Below are 12,576 nucleotides of genomic sequence, written 5' to 3'. Positions count from 1 at the left end.
GTGTAGTCTGCTACACGCCAGAAACAGAACAGGTCTAAGGTTTTGGCTACAGTAAGCCATCTCAGTGGCTGGAACTGCTGCTGGCAGACAGCAATCATCATACGGAAGCCAGAAGAGCGCTATCACACCCAAAGACTTCTGGCAGTTTCTCTACAACAACTATGGCAGCAGAGGCAAAGTGCATCTTGAGGAGGAATTGGCTGCTGGAAGACTGAAGCAGCCAACAGAAGCCTGTTTTCAGTCAAAAACTGTTACTCCACTGGCAGAAAGGGGACTTTACCACCACAGGCAAGCTCTGACTGTAGACCCATTCACAATTTTGCCAGCAGAACCATGTGGTATACACCAGGCCAAAGCCTTCCAGGTTACCACTAAGAACAATTTAATAGTGAAAAAAAGCAACTAGTGATGGTTATACAGTACAATTTTTGGAAATACACAAGAGGACTGAGGAGCCTGAAAATTCAACAAAAATCATTTTAGTCGGAAGCACTCTGGGTTTGTGGAAACAACACAGAGCAAACTTCTTCATAGTTAGAGTGTGCAGACCATAGCATAAGCTCCATCCAGAGGTGTGCAATCATGTACCATGAAGATCTTCAAGAGAAGACTGGATAGTCATTTTGCTGGGGTCATATGACCCCAGTTGTCCTTCATGCCTAGCGCAGAGGGTTGGGACCTCATGATCTTGCAAGATCTCTTCCAATCTATGAATCTTAACCCCGAGGTATCCTCAAGAAAGAAAACCTGAATCATCCCCTTCACGCAGATCCTTGGTCAACCCTTCTCCTACAGAAAACTTTTCCACTAAAGTACCACCAAGAATTTCAAGTGCCAGCTGGAAGGATATAGTGACAGAAGTGCCACTCCCAGAGGTCTTGATATTCAACTCACCTCATTATCTCCAGAAGGCTTTGTCCAAATATCAGGAAGCGCTCGTCTCAGAATCAGCTGCACCTCAAATATCTGAAAGCCTGCAATCAAAAGCAACGAGAGAGACTCAGAAGTGAAGAGATGTTCTGCTTGGTAGAAATTAAAACATGTTCAGTGGATGGGTCAAACTTGGAATTGGAAACCAAGGAAAACATTTTAAAATAGAGGGAATACACCAGACCCCAGAAGGGTAATGACAATATTCATTTCTATTTCAAATGAACTCGCTCTCTGTTAAGGAGTTTTCTCCTCAGTGAATACATACATAAATTAGTACATTTCCATGCTGACAGTGATGGGGGAAATGGGACACAGAAGTAATATTATACAAAAGAAAATTTGTGGGGACAAAGGAGAAAGATGATTGGGCACCCGTGTGGGGCATAGCCTGAAGACAGCCATGGCTCACCCTGTGGACCCCAACCACTTGGAAGTTGGACAGCCCTGGTTTAGGACAAGGAAAACAGTCAGACTGTCACACTGTTCCAGAGATCCACCTCAATTTTACATGGAGCCACAGACACCACAAAAGTCTTCCCCAAAAAACTCCCACAACAGAGCTGATTCAGGGAAGAGAAAAAAAAAAAGGGAATAGCAACATAATGAGGTAAAAATATGACAGAAGCTGTAGTACTGATGGTGAACTGAGAAATTTATTTAAATGGACAAGTAAAAGTGTTAACACGATTGACAGCAACATGGATTGAACAAAGAGCAAAACCTGTATACTCAGCACACCTGCTCAAGGCACTGAGAAATCAACAATCTGATTTCATACCTGTTAGGTCAGAAACAACCATGGACTCCCCCTCTTCTGCTGAGGAGACCCAGCGCGTCACTTCATCAATCACCACTTTCAGTCTATCCTTGTCTAAAGTGCTAAAAGAAGATCAGGAAGAAAGGAACACAGACATAAAAGCAATGTTAAACTATGCTCTGCTTTAGAGAAAGGAGGCCTGTTCATTTCTACTGCGGTCACTGTATAGAGACGCTCACAGAAACATCTTGACAGTTCACCAGACTCTGTATATAGACCCCAAGGAAACACAAAGCTGGAAATCAGATGTTCTCCCAGATCATTACAATTAAGTACTGTGTCTATTTATGAAGCATTAAGCAAAGATTTCACTTTTACCTGTGGACTTTCCAATTTCCAGCAAAAAGTTCTTGCTGAAGTTTCTTCTCCTGTACCTCATTCACATATGGGATACCATCTTTAAGAAACTGAAGACAGAAAAAACACAAAATAGCTGATTATTAACACTAAAAAATCCCGTGATTGATAAACAAGTAAAACAGTAGCATGATAGGAACGCTCAAAACTGGCGTCTGTTTTGGGAGATTCACAACATTTCTAATACTATTCTTCCCTATTGCCTTCTCAACATGTTTCCCTCTTATTTTCTTGGAAAAACGCAGTATTCAAAGCCTTCAAATAACTTCAAATAACTTGCATAATAAAAAAGCTGTATTTCTGAGAGATTCCAAAAGACTCAAAGGTAAAGAGGGAAAAAATATAGAATGATGAGAGATTGTGGATGAGAGACAAAGTTGGGGTCTTGGAAAATTGTAAATATAGAAGAACCAAAAGCTTTTTTTCCCCAAAGTCAGGGTTCTAATCTAGGTCTTCTGAGGAAATCCCCGCTTTGAAATTGTATCCAATTTAATTAAAACCTCATCCCACCACCAGTTTTACTTAGCTATAACCCTCGTGTACCTTCAACTGTTGGAAAGTGCTGCTACATACTGGCACTAACTAATGTTCAACTAAAAGACAACTGCACATCACAGACAGGTAAAATGAGCTTGTCTTGGTGAAGAGGTAAAGTTTGTTTTTGGGGGAAGGGGTCAGCACAAAGATAAATTCAATAACCATTTTCTCAACTGAGTTTCTAGTCTCACAATTCCCATGTTGGTTCTTACATCCTCTGTAGAATCCCATAGGCAGGACCACAGCAGTTAATTACTGAAACAGCACTGAAGATGCACAAAAACCCATCTCAAACACACATGACCCAAGGTTATTCTCCCATCATGTAGATCCTACATGGTCTGCAGCATGGGTAACAGCCTACATAGCAGGAAGGAAGAAAGGCTTAATAGGCCGAGAAGAGCAGCCATTTTTCTCTTAAGGCAGAACTGCCAAAAATGTGATGGCTGTGTCATGGCTACAGAACAGTTTAAATTCCAATACCCTTAGCAAGAACCCAGTCCAAGTGCTCAAGGCAAAAACCCACTTACAAAAGAAATGCAGGGTTTGAGCATTTTCTTTTCTTTTTTTGATGTTTTCCCCTAGCTATGCAAGTCACACCTCTGCTCCAGTCATTTACAATAGAGAGAACATACCTTGTTATAGTCAAACCCATAATGAGTCAGGAACTGAATGCTAGATGCCTGGAAGGAGAATTCCGAATCCAGGGTTCCAAACATTGTGGGGAAGAGGAAAAAGTTATATGAATGTGCCACATACCTACAAGAAAAAGAAAAGACATCTAAAACAGGACTGTGGTGAAAGACTGCCATACTATAGCCTCCAGCACAGATCCCAACTGCATTATCTCCATTTAACATAAGCCATGGACTTGAAGAGCCCTCTTTACTTACTTGTTTGATTTCTCACTAGAAAATATCGACAAACCTGAAAGATACAAACACAAAGCCATAATACCGAGTTGAGCATTTGGACCCAGCTCCTGCTTACTGCAAAACAACAGGATGGGGCAAGTTCCCTTTAATATGCCATTTTATTAATTTACTAAGGCTGCTGCACTCTAATCAAGACAGTGACTTCTAGATCACCACTAAGATACCCTAATGGGGGTAGCATAGGCACAGGCTTCCCAGATAGTTCAACAGGAATAGGATTTCAGCATGCAGCGAGAGGAACAATTCATCTGGGCTAGGATACAGTTGCTATGAAATAGCAGGGATGAGGAAAGCTGCTAATAAAAGTCATAAATTGTGTCATAGGTCTACGGGCCCAGTTGCACTACAAGCAACACAACATTGGGAGAGATCTTATTAACAGCAGAGATATCCACTGACAGAGCTCAAGCATTATAGACATTTCATAGGGCTGGAAGGGACCTTGGAAGATCATCGAGTCAAGCCCCCTGCCCCAGGGGCAGGAAGTCAGCTGGGGTCACAGGATCCCAGCAAGACAAACATCCAAATGTCCCTTGAAGGCATTCAAAGTAGATGCTTGAACCACCTCCGATGGCAGTCTATTCCAGACCTTGGGGGCTCGAACAGTAAAGAAGTTCTTCCTTATGTCCAGCCTGAAATGGTCTTGCAGGAGTTTATAACCGTTCGACCTTGTCATCCCTTGGGGCGCTCTGGTGAACAAACGTTCCCCCATATCCTGGTGAGCACCCCTTATAAACTTATAGGCGGCCATCAGATCACCCTTGAGCCTGTGCTTTTCCAGGCTGAAGAGTCCCATGGCTCTCAGCCTCTCATCATAAGGTCCGGTTTCCTGACCTCTGATCATGTGCGTGGCTCTTCTCTGGACTCTCTTAAGCTTCTCCACATCCTTTTTGAATTGCGGAGCCCAAAACTGGATGCAGTACTCCAGCTGCAGCATCACCAAGGCCGAGTACAACAGGAGAATGACATCCTGGGATTTGCTTGAAAAGCACCTATGGATGCAAGCCAGGGTTTTGCTCGCTTTACTAGCCGCAGCATCACATTGAAGGCTCACGTTCATCTTGTGGTCCATCCTGACCCCCAAGTCCCTCTCGTCCATAGTGCTAGTCAGTGTAGCACTGCTGAGCCTATAAACATGCTGCAGGTTTTTTCTCCGAGGATGGAGAACCTTGCATTTTTCGGTGTTAAACACCGTCAGGTTCTCGTCCGCCCGTTTCCTGAGCCTGTCAAGGTCAGCCTGGATTACCCCCCTGTCCTCAGGTGTGGATGCTTTACGCCAAAGTTTGGTATCATCAGTGAACTTGGCCAGTCTGCTTCTGACTCCAATGTTCACATCATTAATGAAGAGGTTGAACAATATAGGTCCAAGGACAGAGCCTTGCGGGACCCCACTGGTCACAGGGGACCATAACAATTGACTTTGTCAACCACCAACCTCTGGGTCTGACCACGGAGCCAATTTCCCAGCCAGCGGATCATGGTGGACCCGAGGCCGCAGTTGGCCAGTTTTGCCAAGAGGTGATCTTGAGAGACCAGATCAAAGGCTTTTTTAAAGTCAAGATATACGACATCAATCTCTTCCCCCTTGTCCAGGTGATAGGTCACCTGGTCATAAAAGGAAATGAGATTGGTCAAGCACAACCTACCTGCAACAAACTCATGCTGGCTATCTCTCAGGGTGTTGCCATCAGCCAGTCCATTAAGAATGGCCTCTTTGATAATCTTTTCCAAGACCTTCCCCAGGATAGAGGTCAGGCTGATGGGCCTGTAGTTCCCCGGATCTACTTTCCTCCCTTTCTTGAAGATAGGCACCACATTGGCTTTCTTCCAATCATTGGGCACTTCACCAGAGTGCCAGGAGCTCTCGAAGATCTGTGCCAGGGGCTGAGCTATGATGTAGGCCAGCTCCTTGAGTACTCTGGGGTGTAAATTGTCCAGGCCGGCTGACTTGAAGGTGTCCAGTCTCGCAAGGTGTTCCTTCACGAGGTCAGCATTGATGGAGGGCAAGGAACCACCCTCACTCAGGCGTGAGGTACAAGGCCCCTAAAACAGCCTCCAAAAGCCAGACCCAGGGCTTGGGAGTCTTTAAAAATGATCTACAAGCAACATTTGGGGTGGGCTTTTTGTCTTTTAATTATTTCTCTCTGAAAGCTTTTCCCTTTACCAAAACCTTGGAAAGGAAGGGCCCACCCCACCTTGATGAAGGTGTCTAGAGGAAGGCTTATATAGCCTAAGTAAAATTGTTGAATTTATTGTAAAGGTACTCATGAGTTAAAATATGCATTCATCTCAAACATTAGAGAGGCGTTAACAGAAAACCAAAACATTATAGTCTGACTAAATACCCTTTCCTTTTTCTTCCCTCAGTTTTCTGTCCTTTGTAGTGTCAGAAATTCAATAGTTTCTGAATCACCGTAGAGCAGATAATACAAACAGGTCCTGGATTTCTAACATAAAAAGGTTGTTTCACTGTTCATCCTTTCTCTATATTTTTCCTGCTTTTGTTTTATAAAAGAAACAAGGCACAAAGTGCATTTCATCCCTGCAAGGTTATCTTTCACGTGCCTCAAAGTTATGGACATCCCTAAACTACAAAATGAAACAAGGCTTTAATTGGGTCACCCGATGCTTTTGTACTGTAGATTAATTTAAGGGCATACATGAAAGAAATACCTTTCAAAACAATGCTCACTCTCTCTTCAGACAATGGAGACTGCTGCAGTAATAGCTCAGATACTTCCCTCCCATCCCTGTACTGATTCAAACACACTGCAGCACAAAGCAGCAGATGCAGAAAACATAACCACCTAGATATCTAGGGTTAACCTATGTTAGCCTAACAATAATAGATGTTTCATGCCAGTACCTTTACCTTCAACAACAATCCAAAAAAACAGAGAACAAAACAGGGCTTGGTAAAGCAACATATTTCACTGTCAGGGCTCAGGAGAATTAATATTGCATAGGACATTACATCTGAGAATCCAAGTGCTTATAAATATTAATCCTCACAAGAACCATGTGAGATAGCCTTCCCATGCCCCAATATGCTCATGTATAAAATGGGGTAAATTTCCATTTCTTGGACGCAAAACAAAGTCGCAAAACAAATCAATAGCAGCCTAGAACAGGACCTAGCCTGACTTCTACTATTTTTCCATTAAAAAAGACAGGTATCTCAACACTGCTCTTTTAGGAGCAATACCAAATAGAGTTAAAATTCATTAATAACCACTCTGAATTCAAATTACTTAAACTGTGTAATAACATGACCATTAGTAAAAAAAAAAAAAAACAGATTTACCATGGGGGTCAATAAGTGGGACCTGAAAAAAGAAACTTGAAAGAGCAAAACTGTATCCTTCCCCCTCCCAGAAGAGCCTCTATACCTTTGCCCAGACCAGATGCTTCACATCAGTAAACTTAAATGTTTGTCATAGGAATGCAGAAGAAGAAATAGATTTTTTTTTTTTACAAGAACAAATGGAAGGGCTCACCGAGCTGGCACACTGTGAACTGCTGAACACTCCGTCTGGCCTTCAAATACCGCTCAGCAGGGGAATCGAAGAGACTATTTAGCAGTCATAGGGAGGGGGAGGAAAAGATACTCCTGTAATGCACCATTTTAGTTTTTTCAGAGCAAAACTATGGCAAGTCCTGCTACTGTTTAAAATCACTTTCTCTTACATGGGTTTTTTGAATCTGGCAACTTTACCTAAGCTGTTTGCCTTCTGGAAAGGCTGAATGTAAACCTGTGTACTCCATATCAAGGCCTGTTGAGACAAAACAAAGAGATGCCAGAGCATTATATCAGTGTTTTGCCAGTCTTTTGCAACTGCTTCAAAAGGGTAAGGCACCCTGAAAGATGTACCCTCCCAGTCTGAATGCACCTGACAAATCCTGACCTAACAGTAAAATCAAAGGAAAGAGTCATCTGTGGTATCATGGAAATTAAATTGTCTTCTCCTTTTCAGTCCGTGCATTATTCAGCCACACCATGGAGAGGCTAAAGTAGGACTCTTTTGGAAAAGAAACTACTTCAAAACGTTCACTTGACAATGTTTTCCCAATCTAAACTAGTACCACTTACTTCACCCTGGAAAGCCCGACAACCATCATTTAAAATACCTGTGAAGTTGTTGTGTTTTGTTAGGTGATTTCTGGTGCTTTTAATTACTAGAGAAAATCACTGACAGATTGTGGCAATATTGTGGCAGAGGCAGAACAGGAGGCAAAAAAGGGACAGTTAATGAATTCTCACGTTCATGGTTAAAGCTGAAGCTGTTTTGACATGGATACAGAAAAGTCTCCTACCTCTTCCCTTACCCCAGACATCAACACAGAGTACAATCTATTTGGATGCCTTACCTGTGCAGCCCCCTGCTTTCGACATTTTTAAGTTTAATCTTAATTCAACATTTCTATTTAAAATATTAGTTGCAACAATCTGGTAGTACTGATTTTTAAAAAGCCTTATAGATATTTTAGCTAGATCTTAACTTCGATTTAAGAAAATCATCACTGGGAAAATAACCTGTTCTTCATTTACAGATCAGGTTGGAATGGAAAATTCTGAGGAAGAATATGGAGGGGGGCGCATCACATTCTTTTTCTACTGCAACGTTTTCATCAGCTAAGAAACTTGATTAGATGACACCCTAAAATGAATGAATGGAAAAAGCCTTGAGCTTTTAAGCTGAGATACTCGTAGGGTTTATTTATACCAGAAAATCTTGCTACTTCAACTGTGGTGTGATGTAGAGAAACCTCCCCCCAGCACAGGTTCAATCATGTCGGTACCCATTTTTAACCTGGTCCATTTGGGGAACCAAAATGAAGTACGATGCAAGGGACTTCATACTGTTGTCAGTACTGCCACATTAGGGCTTCTACCACAGCAACGGCAACCAGCTGCAGCCATACCGCTTACCTACTGTATACGTACCCAATTATAAGTTGCCCACATTTTCAAGTTCAATTTTCAAACAATTCCCCCCCCCCCCCCAAAAAAAAAAAAAGGTAATTAGCTGCAGATAAGACCTCAAACTGCCATTGCCCTAACAGAGCCCCACAGGAGACTCAAATCTCACAGGGAAGGACTCAGTATGAAATGCGCTAGAAATGCCACATTAAAAAAAAGCTGGATTTGGTAATTTGATCATATGCACAAAAATACTGCATTGTCATGATGGCAGGGGGCCTAATTATAGGTCACAACCCTGTGTATGAATCGAGTGTAATTTTTTTTATCCTTTTGGAGGGAAAAAGGCCAACACCACCACGTACATAGCAATACTAGTAAAGCATTTGAGCGCAGACCCGCCTCAAAAGCCACTTCCTTGACCAGTCCTTGTCGAGGCTCATGCAACATTCGAACAAACGAGGAAAGAGGCAGGATGAAGCAGCAGAAATTGCTGGAGGGGATAGAAGGGGCAAGGGAGGATTTTGAACAGGCAGCACTAAGGCAGCTTTTGGGAGGCATTAATTGCACCACGATACCTCTCCTGCCCCTGAAAACCAGGCAGCTGAAAAATAAGTTATACAAAGAGCAGGGGAGAACAGTTTTTCAGTGCTTTTCTCCATCTTCCTCAGCACCAGTGCTCCTCTTGAGGGTCTGCTCTCCTGTCGTGTCTATGGCAGAAGAGGCTATGGCACAGACAACCTTTGTGCAGTCAGTACAACAAACTGGGAAGGGGGCAGGCAGCACAGCGGCCGACTGGGCAAGAAGCAGAAAATGGCTGGGAGCAGAAAGCAGAGCAGTGGATTGGGCAGGGAGCATAGACCTGGAGCAAAAAGCCAAGAAGGCAAGGGAGCTCAGGGCAGAAAGCAAAGCAGCCGTGTGAACAAGGAACGCATGGGAGAAAGCACAAAGCAGAGCAGCAGAGGAACACAGGGAAGGAAGCAAAAAGCAAAGCAGAAGAACAGGCAGCAGATAGGGCAAGAAACACAAAGCAAGAAGCAGAAAGCAAAGCGGCACATCGAGCAGGGAGTACAGGGTAGGGAGCAGAAAGCCGGACAGGGAGCACCAGGTGGAGCAGAAAGCCGAGCAACAGGTCAGGCACACAACAGCGAGAAAGTGGGGAGCAGCCGCGCGGCCCCGCCCTCACCCAGGAAGGCGGCGCCCTGCACGAGGCGCTGCAGCCGGGGCAGGCTCCGCTCGAAGTGCCCCGCCCCCACCTCCATGTCCCTGCCGCGCCCGGGCCTCGCGCCCACGATGACGTCACCGCCCTCACCCCGCGCCCGGGATTTTTTGTTGTATTTTTTTAAAGAGACAGGCCGCGAAGCGGGGGCGGCGCGCGGGCGCCTCCTGCTGCGGGGAGGCTGCTCCCACGGCCGGTGGGGGAGGGAGAGGTGCGAGTATGTTCCACCTGCCTGGGGGCCAGGCTCCCTGCGGGACTTGCCGGTTCTCCGTGCCCCTGGGGGTTTGACTCCAGGGAAATCCTACAGCAACCCTGTTGTAAAACCAAACGGCGGCGCCTGCAGGAAAGGCAGGGCAGGGAGCAGAAAGCGGAGCAGCAGATCGGGCAGGGAGTCCGGGGGTGGGGGAGCAGAAAGCAGTGTGGCAGAAGTGGGCAGGGAGCAGAAAGAAGCAGCAGCAGAGCAGGCGGGGAGCATGGGGTAGGGAACCAGGATGCAGAGTGGGTGAGGAGCAGAAAGCAGAGCAGGCAAGGAGCACAGTGCAGAGAACCGAGCAGCAGGGCAGGCAGGGAGCAGACAGCAGAGCAGCAGATCGGACAAGGGGGTGGGGGGGCACAGAAAGCAGAGCAGCAAATTGGGCAGGGAGCAAAAAGCAGAGCAGCAGATCAGGCAGGGAGCACAGGCGGTGGCCCCTTGTCGAGAATGACTGCACTAGTGGTTGGAACATAAAAACAAGCACTGCCATTTGCTGGGTCAGACCACAGGCCTACCTGGCCCAGTCTCCTGTGTCATGCAGGGTCCACTTCCGGGCCGTCCATTGCCACCTGCTCGACGCACTCGTGCTCCGCACCCTCCACCATCCCTCCTGGCCTGGACACCAAGTGGGGGGACATGCTCAGCAAGGATGAGATGGAAAAGCACGCACTCCGCCTTGATCCAGCAAGCCACCTGCAACCTCAGCTGGTGCCTCCTGCCTAGAGCCATCACCATGGGTGTGCATCTGGTGCAGTTCAGAGACACCCCCAACACCTGTCCCCTTGGCAAGCAGAGGGGGACCCTGGCACATGCGTAGCTGGAGTCCACCAGAGCCTCTTGCTGAGGGTCTGACTGCACGACTCCCTGCACCTTTTAATTTATGCATTCCCATTTGCAGCCCCACCAACTCCCAGGACCTCCTGATCAACCTCCTCCCGGCCATAGCTAAGCTAGTGATCTCTCTCACCAGGAGAGAGAGAGGACCACTGGGTATTGCAGAGCCATTCCCTCATCCAATCCTGTGTCCAGGTAGTTTTACTGGACAGCATCCACTGGCTCCTTAGACTCATTTGAGGACCACTGAACACTGTCCAGTGTGCTCTGCTCCATGTCCATCCCCCCACCCCCCATGCACTCAAATATATGACCCTCACTCCTTTCCGTTTTCCTTTTAGTTTTCCCAAAAATTCACTTATGTCTTCAGTGGCCCCCCTCTTAAAGGATGCTTATAATTTAACTTGGTGGGCTTTGGACCATGCCCAATGACACAACAAATAGACCTGTGTCACAGTGGCAGAGAGAGGATGCTGGAAGGTAGAGTGAACCGAGTCTGCCCAGGGTCCCCCACCCCCCTTCCTCTCTCACTTGCAACCTCCAACATTTAAGGTCCAGGAAGTTCTGATTCAGAGGCTAACTCCCATGCTCAGTAGCTACTGATGCCCCTTTCCTTCAAGCAGTAGCTCCTATAGGATCTTCTGCATTTGGCCCTCACACAGTAAACTGACGTTTTGAAGAAGTCTGGAGGTATTAGATGTGGTCAGTAAACTCCAAAGGACCTGCTGTGGTTCAGGTTTTACTTGTGGCAGGTTAGGGTGCTAGGTCTGTGTTGTGTCAGGGCTGACAGTCTTATGTGGAGGTTAGATTATGAATTGTATAGAAAGGTTTGAATAGGATCCTGCCTCAGGCAGGGGTTGGACTAGATGGCCTCTGAAGGTCCCTTGCAGTCCTACTTGTCTATAACCAGACAAAAGTTGCATTCTTTTTACCAATATTTAAAAAGGCTCTAAAAGCACAAGTAGGTGATGGTAGGGCAATTAGCCTATCACTCATCCATAGGCAACATTGGGGTAAGGTTATTATAGAAAGTAATGAGTAAAGAATTGCAGGAAAATAATAGAATTAAGACTAACCTGCATGTGTTTTTAAATAGCATGGCCTAGTTTCTATGCAAGACAATCATGGGTTTTAAAAGGAAACTGTTGACAGGATTCCTTCTGTAAGGTAGTCATCTAGATATTGCACAATATGCAGACAAAAAATTACAAGTGTGGGGGAGGAGGGAACAACTTGATAGGCTTGCTATTTAATAGCTCCCCAAGTGCCATTGTTGTCTTTTGCTGTCCAATAAGCTGTTTTCTGCTTCCTGCCCTGTACTCACCACACAATCTGCTGCTCTACTTCCTGCCCTATCTGCCACTGTGCTGCCTGTCCCCTCCTCACTCTGCGGCATGCCACTTGCAACACACGTTGCGGGTGGGCCACTCCTCTCACCGTATCAGTGCAGCACATATTACATTGATTTGGAAGCTGACTACAGCCAAAGGAGGCATTTCTTGATGGCTTTCCTCCCCACTTTCAGTGGCCAGTTCTTTGTCCATTATGATGTCATATCTACCAATACTATAGAAAATAAAATCACTGCTAATAAGACTAGCAAGCAGACTGGTAAATAGTAACAGATCCATTACACAAAGAAATCTGGCTCACTGGGCAATATAGGTTCATTTGAGGAAGTGTTGGTCACATCTAGGAAAAAATGCAGGCCACATAAGCAACATGAAGGACCAAACCTTCCAGATAATTATGTTGTGATGAGCTAACTTA

At 45.5% G+C, this 12,576-nt stretch overlaps 1 protein-coding gene across 9 annotated transcripts in view; it reads right to left on the bottom strand.

The window, feature by feature from the left end:
* Nucleotides 1-9,798, bottom strand: part of PNLDC1 (PARN like ribonuclease domain containing exonuclease 1) — a 33,813-nt gene extending 24,015 nt beyond the window's left edge. For 2 of the 9 annotated variants that reach the window (XM_006263591.4, XM_059714609.1), the window contains exons 1-8: nt 9,687-9,798; nt 7,295-7,352; nt 7,077-7,150; nt 3,538-3,571; nt 3,280-3,403; nt 2,069-2,157; nt 1,712-1,812; nt 895-974 (exon numbers count right to left, since the gene is read on the bottom strand). In XM_006263591.4, coding sequence (XP_006263653.1) covers nt 895-974; nt 1,712-1,812; nt 2,069-2,157; nt 3,280-3,403; nt 3,538-3,571; nt 7,077-7,150; nt 7,295-7,352; nt 9,687-9,762 — 636 coding nt within the window. In that variant the 5' untranslated portion in view covers nt 9,763-9,798. Of the gene's footprint in view, nt 1-894; nt 975-1,711; nt 1,813-2,068; nt 2,158-3,279; nt 3,404-3,537; nt 3,572-4,413; nt 7,049-7,076; nt 7,353-8,865; nt 9,654-9,686 lie in introns of those variants that run through there. The other 7 variants (XM_059714614.1, XM_059714597.1, XM_019479892.2 and 4 more) reach the window with 7 other exon arrangements.
* Nucleotides 9,799-12,576: the final 2,778 nt, after the last annotated feature.

Source organism: Alligator mississippiensis, chromosome 1, assembly GCF_030867095.1.
Source record: "Alligator mississippiensis isolate rAllMis1 chromosome 1, rAllMis1, whole genome shotgun sequence".
NCBI lineage: Eukaryota > Metazoa > Chordata > Crocodylia > Alligatoridae > Alligator > Alligator mississippiensis.
The sequence above is the reverse complement of the archived record's forward strand: the minus strand, read 5'-3'. Positions and strand labels throughout refer to the sequence as shown.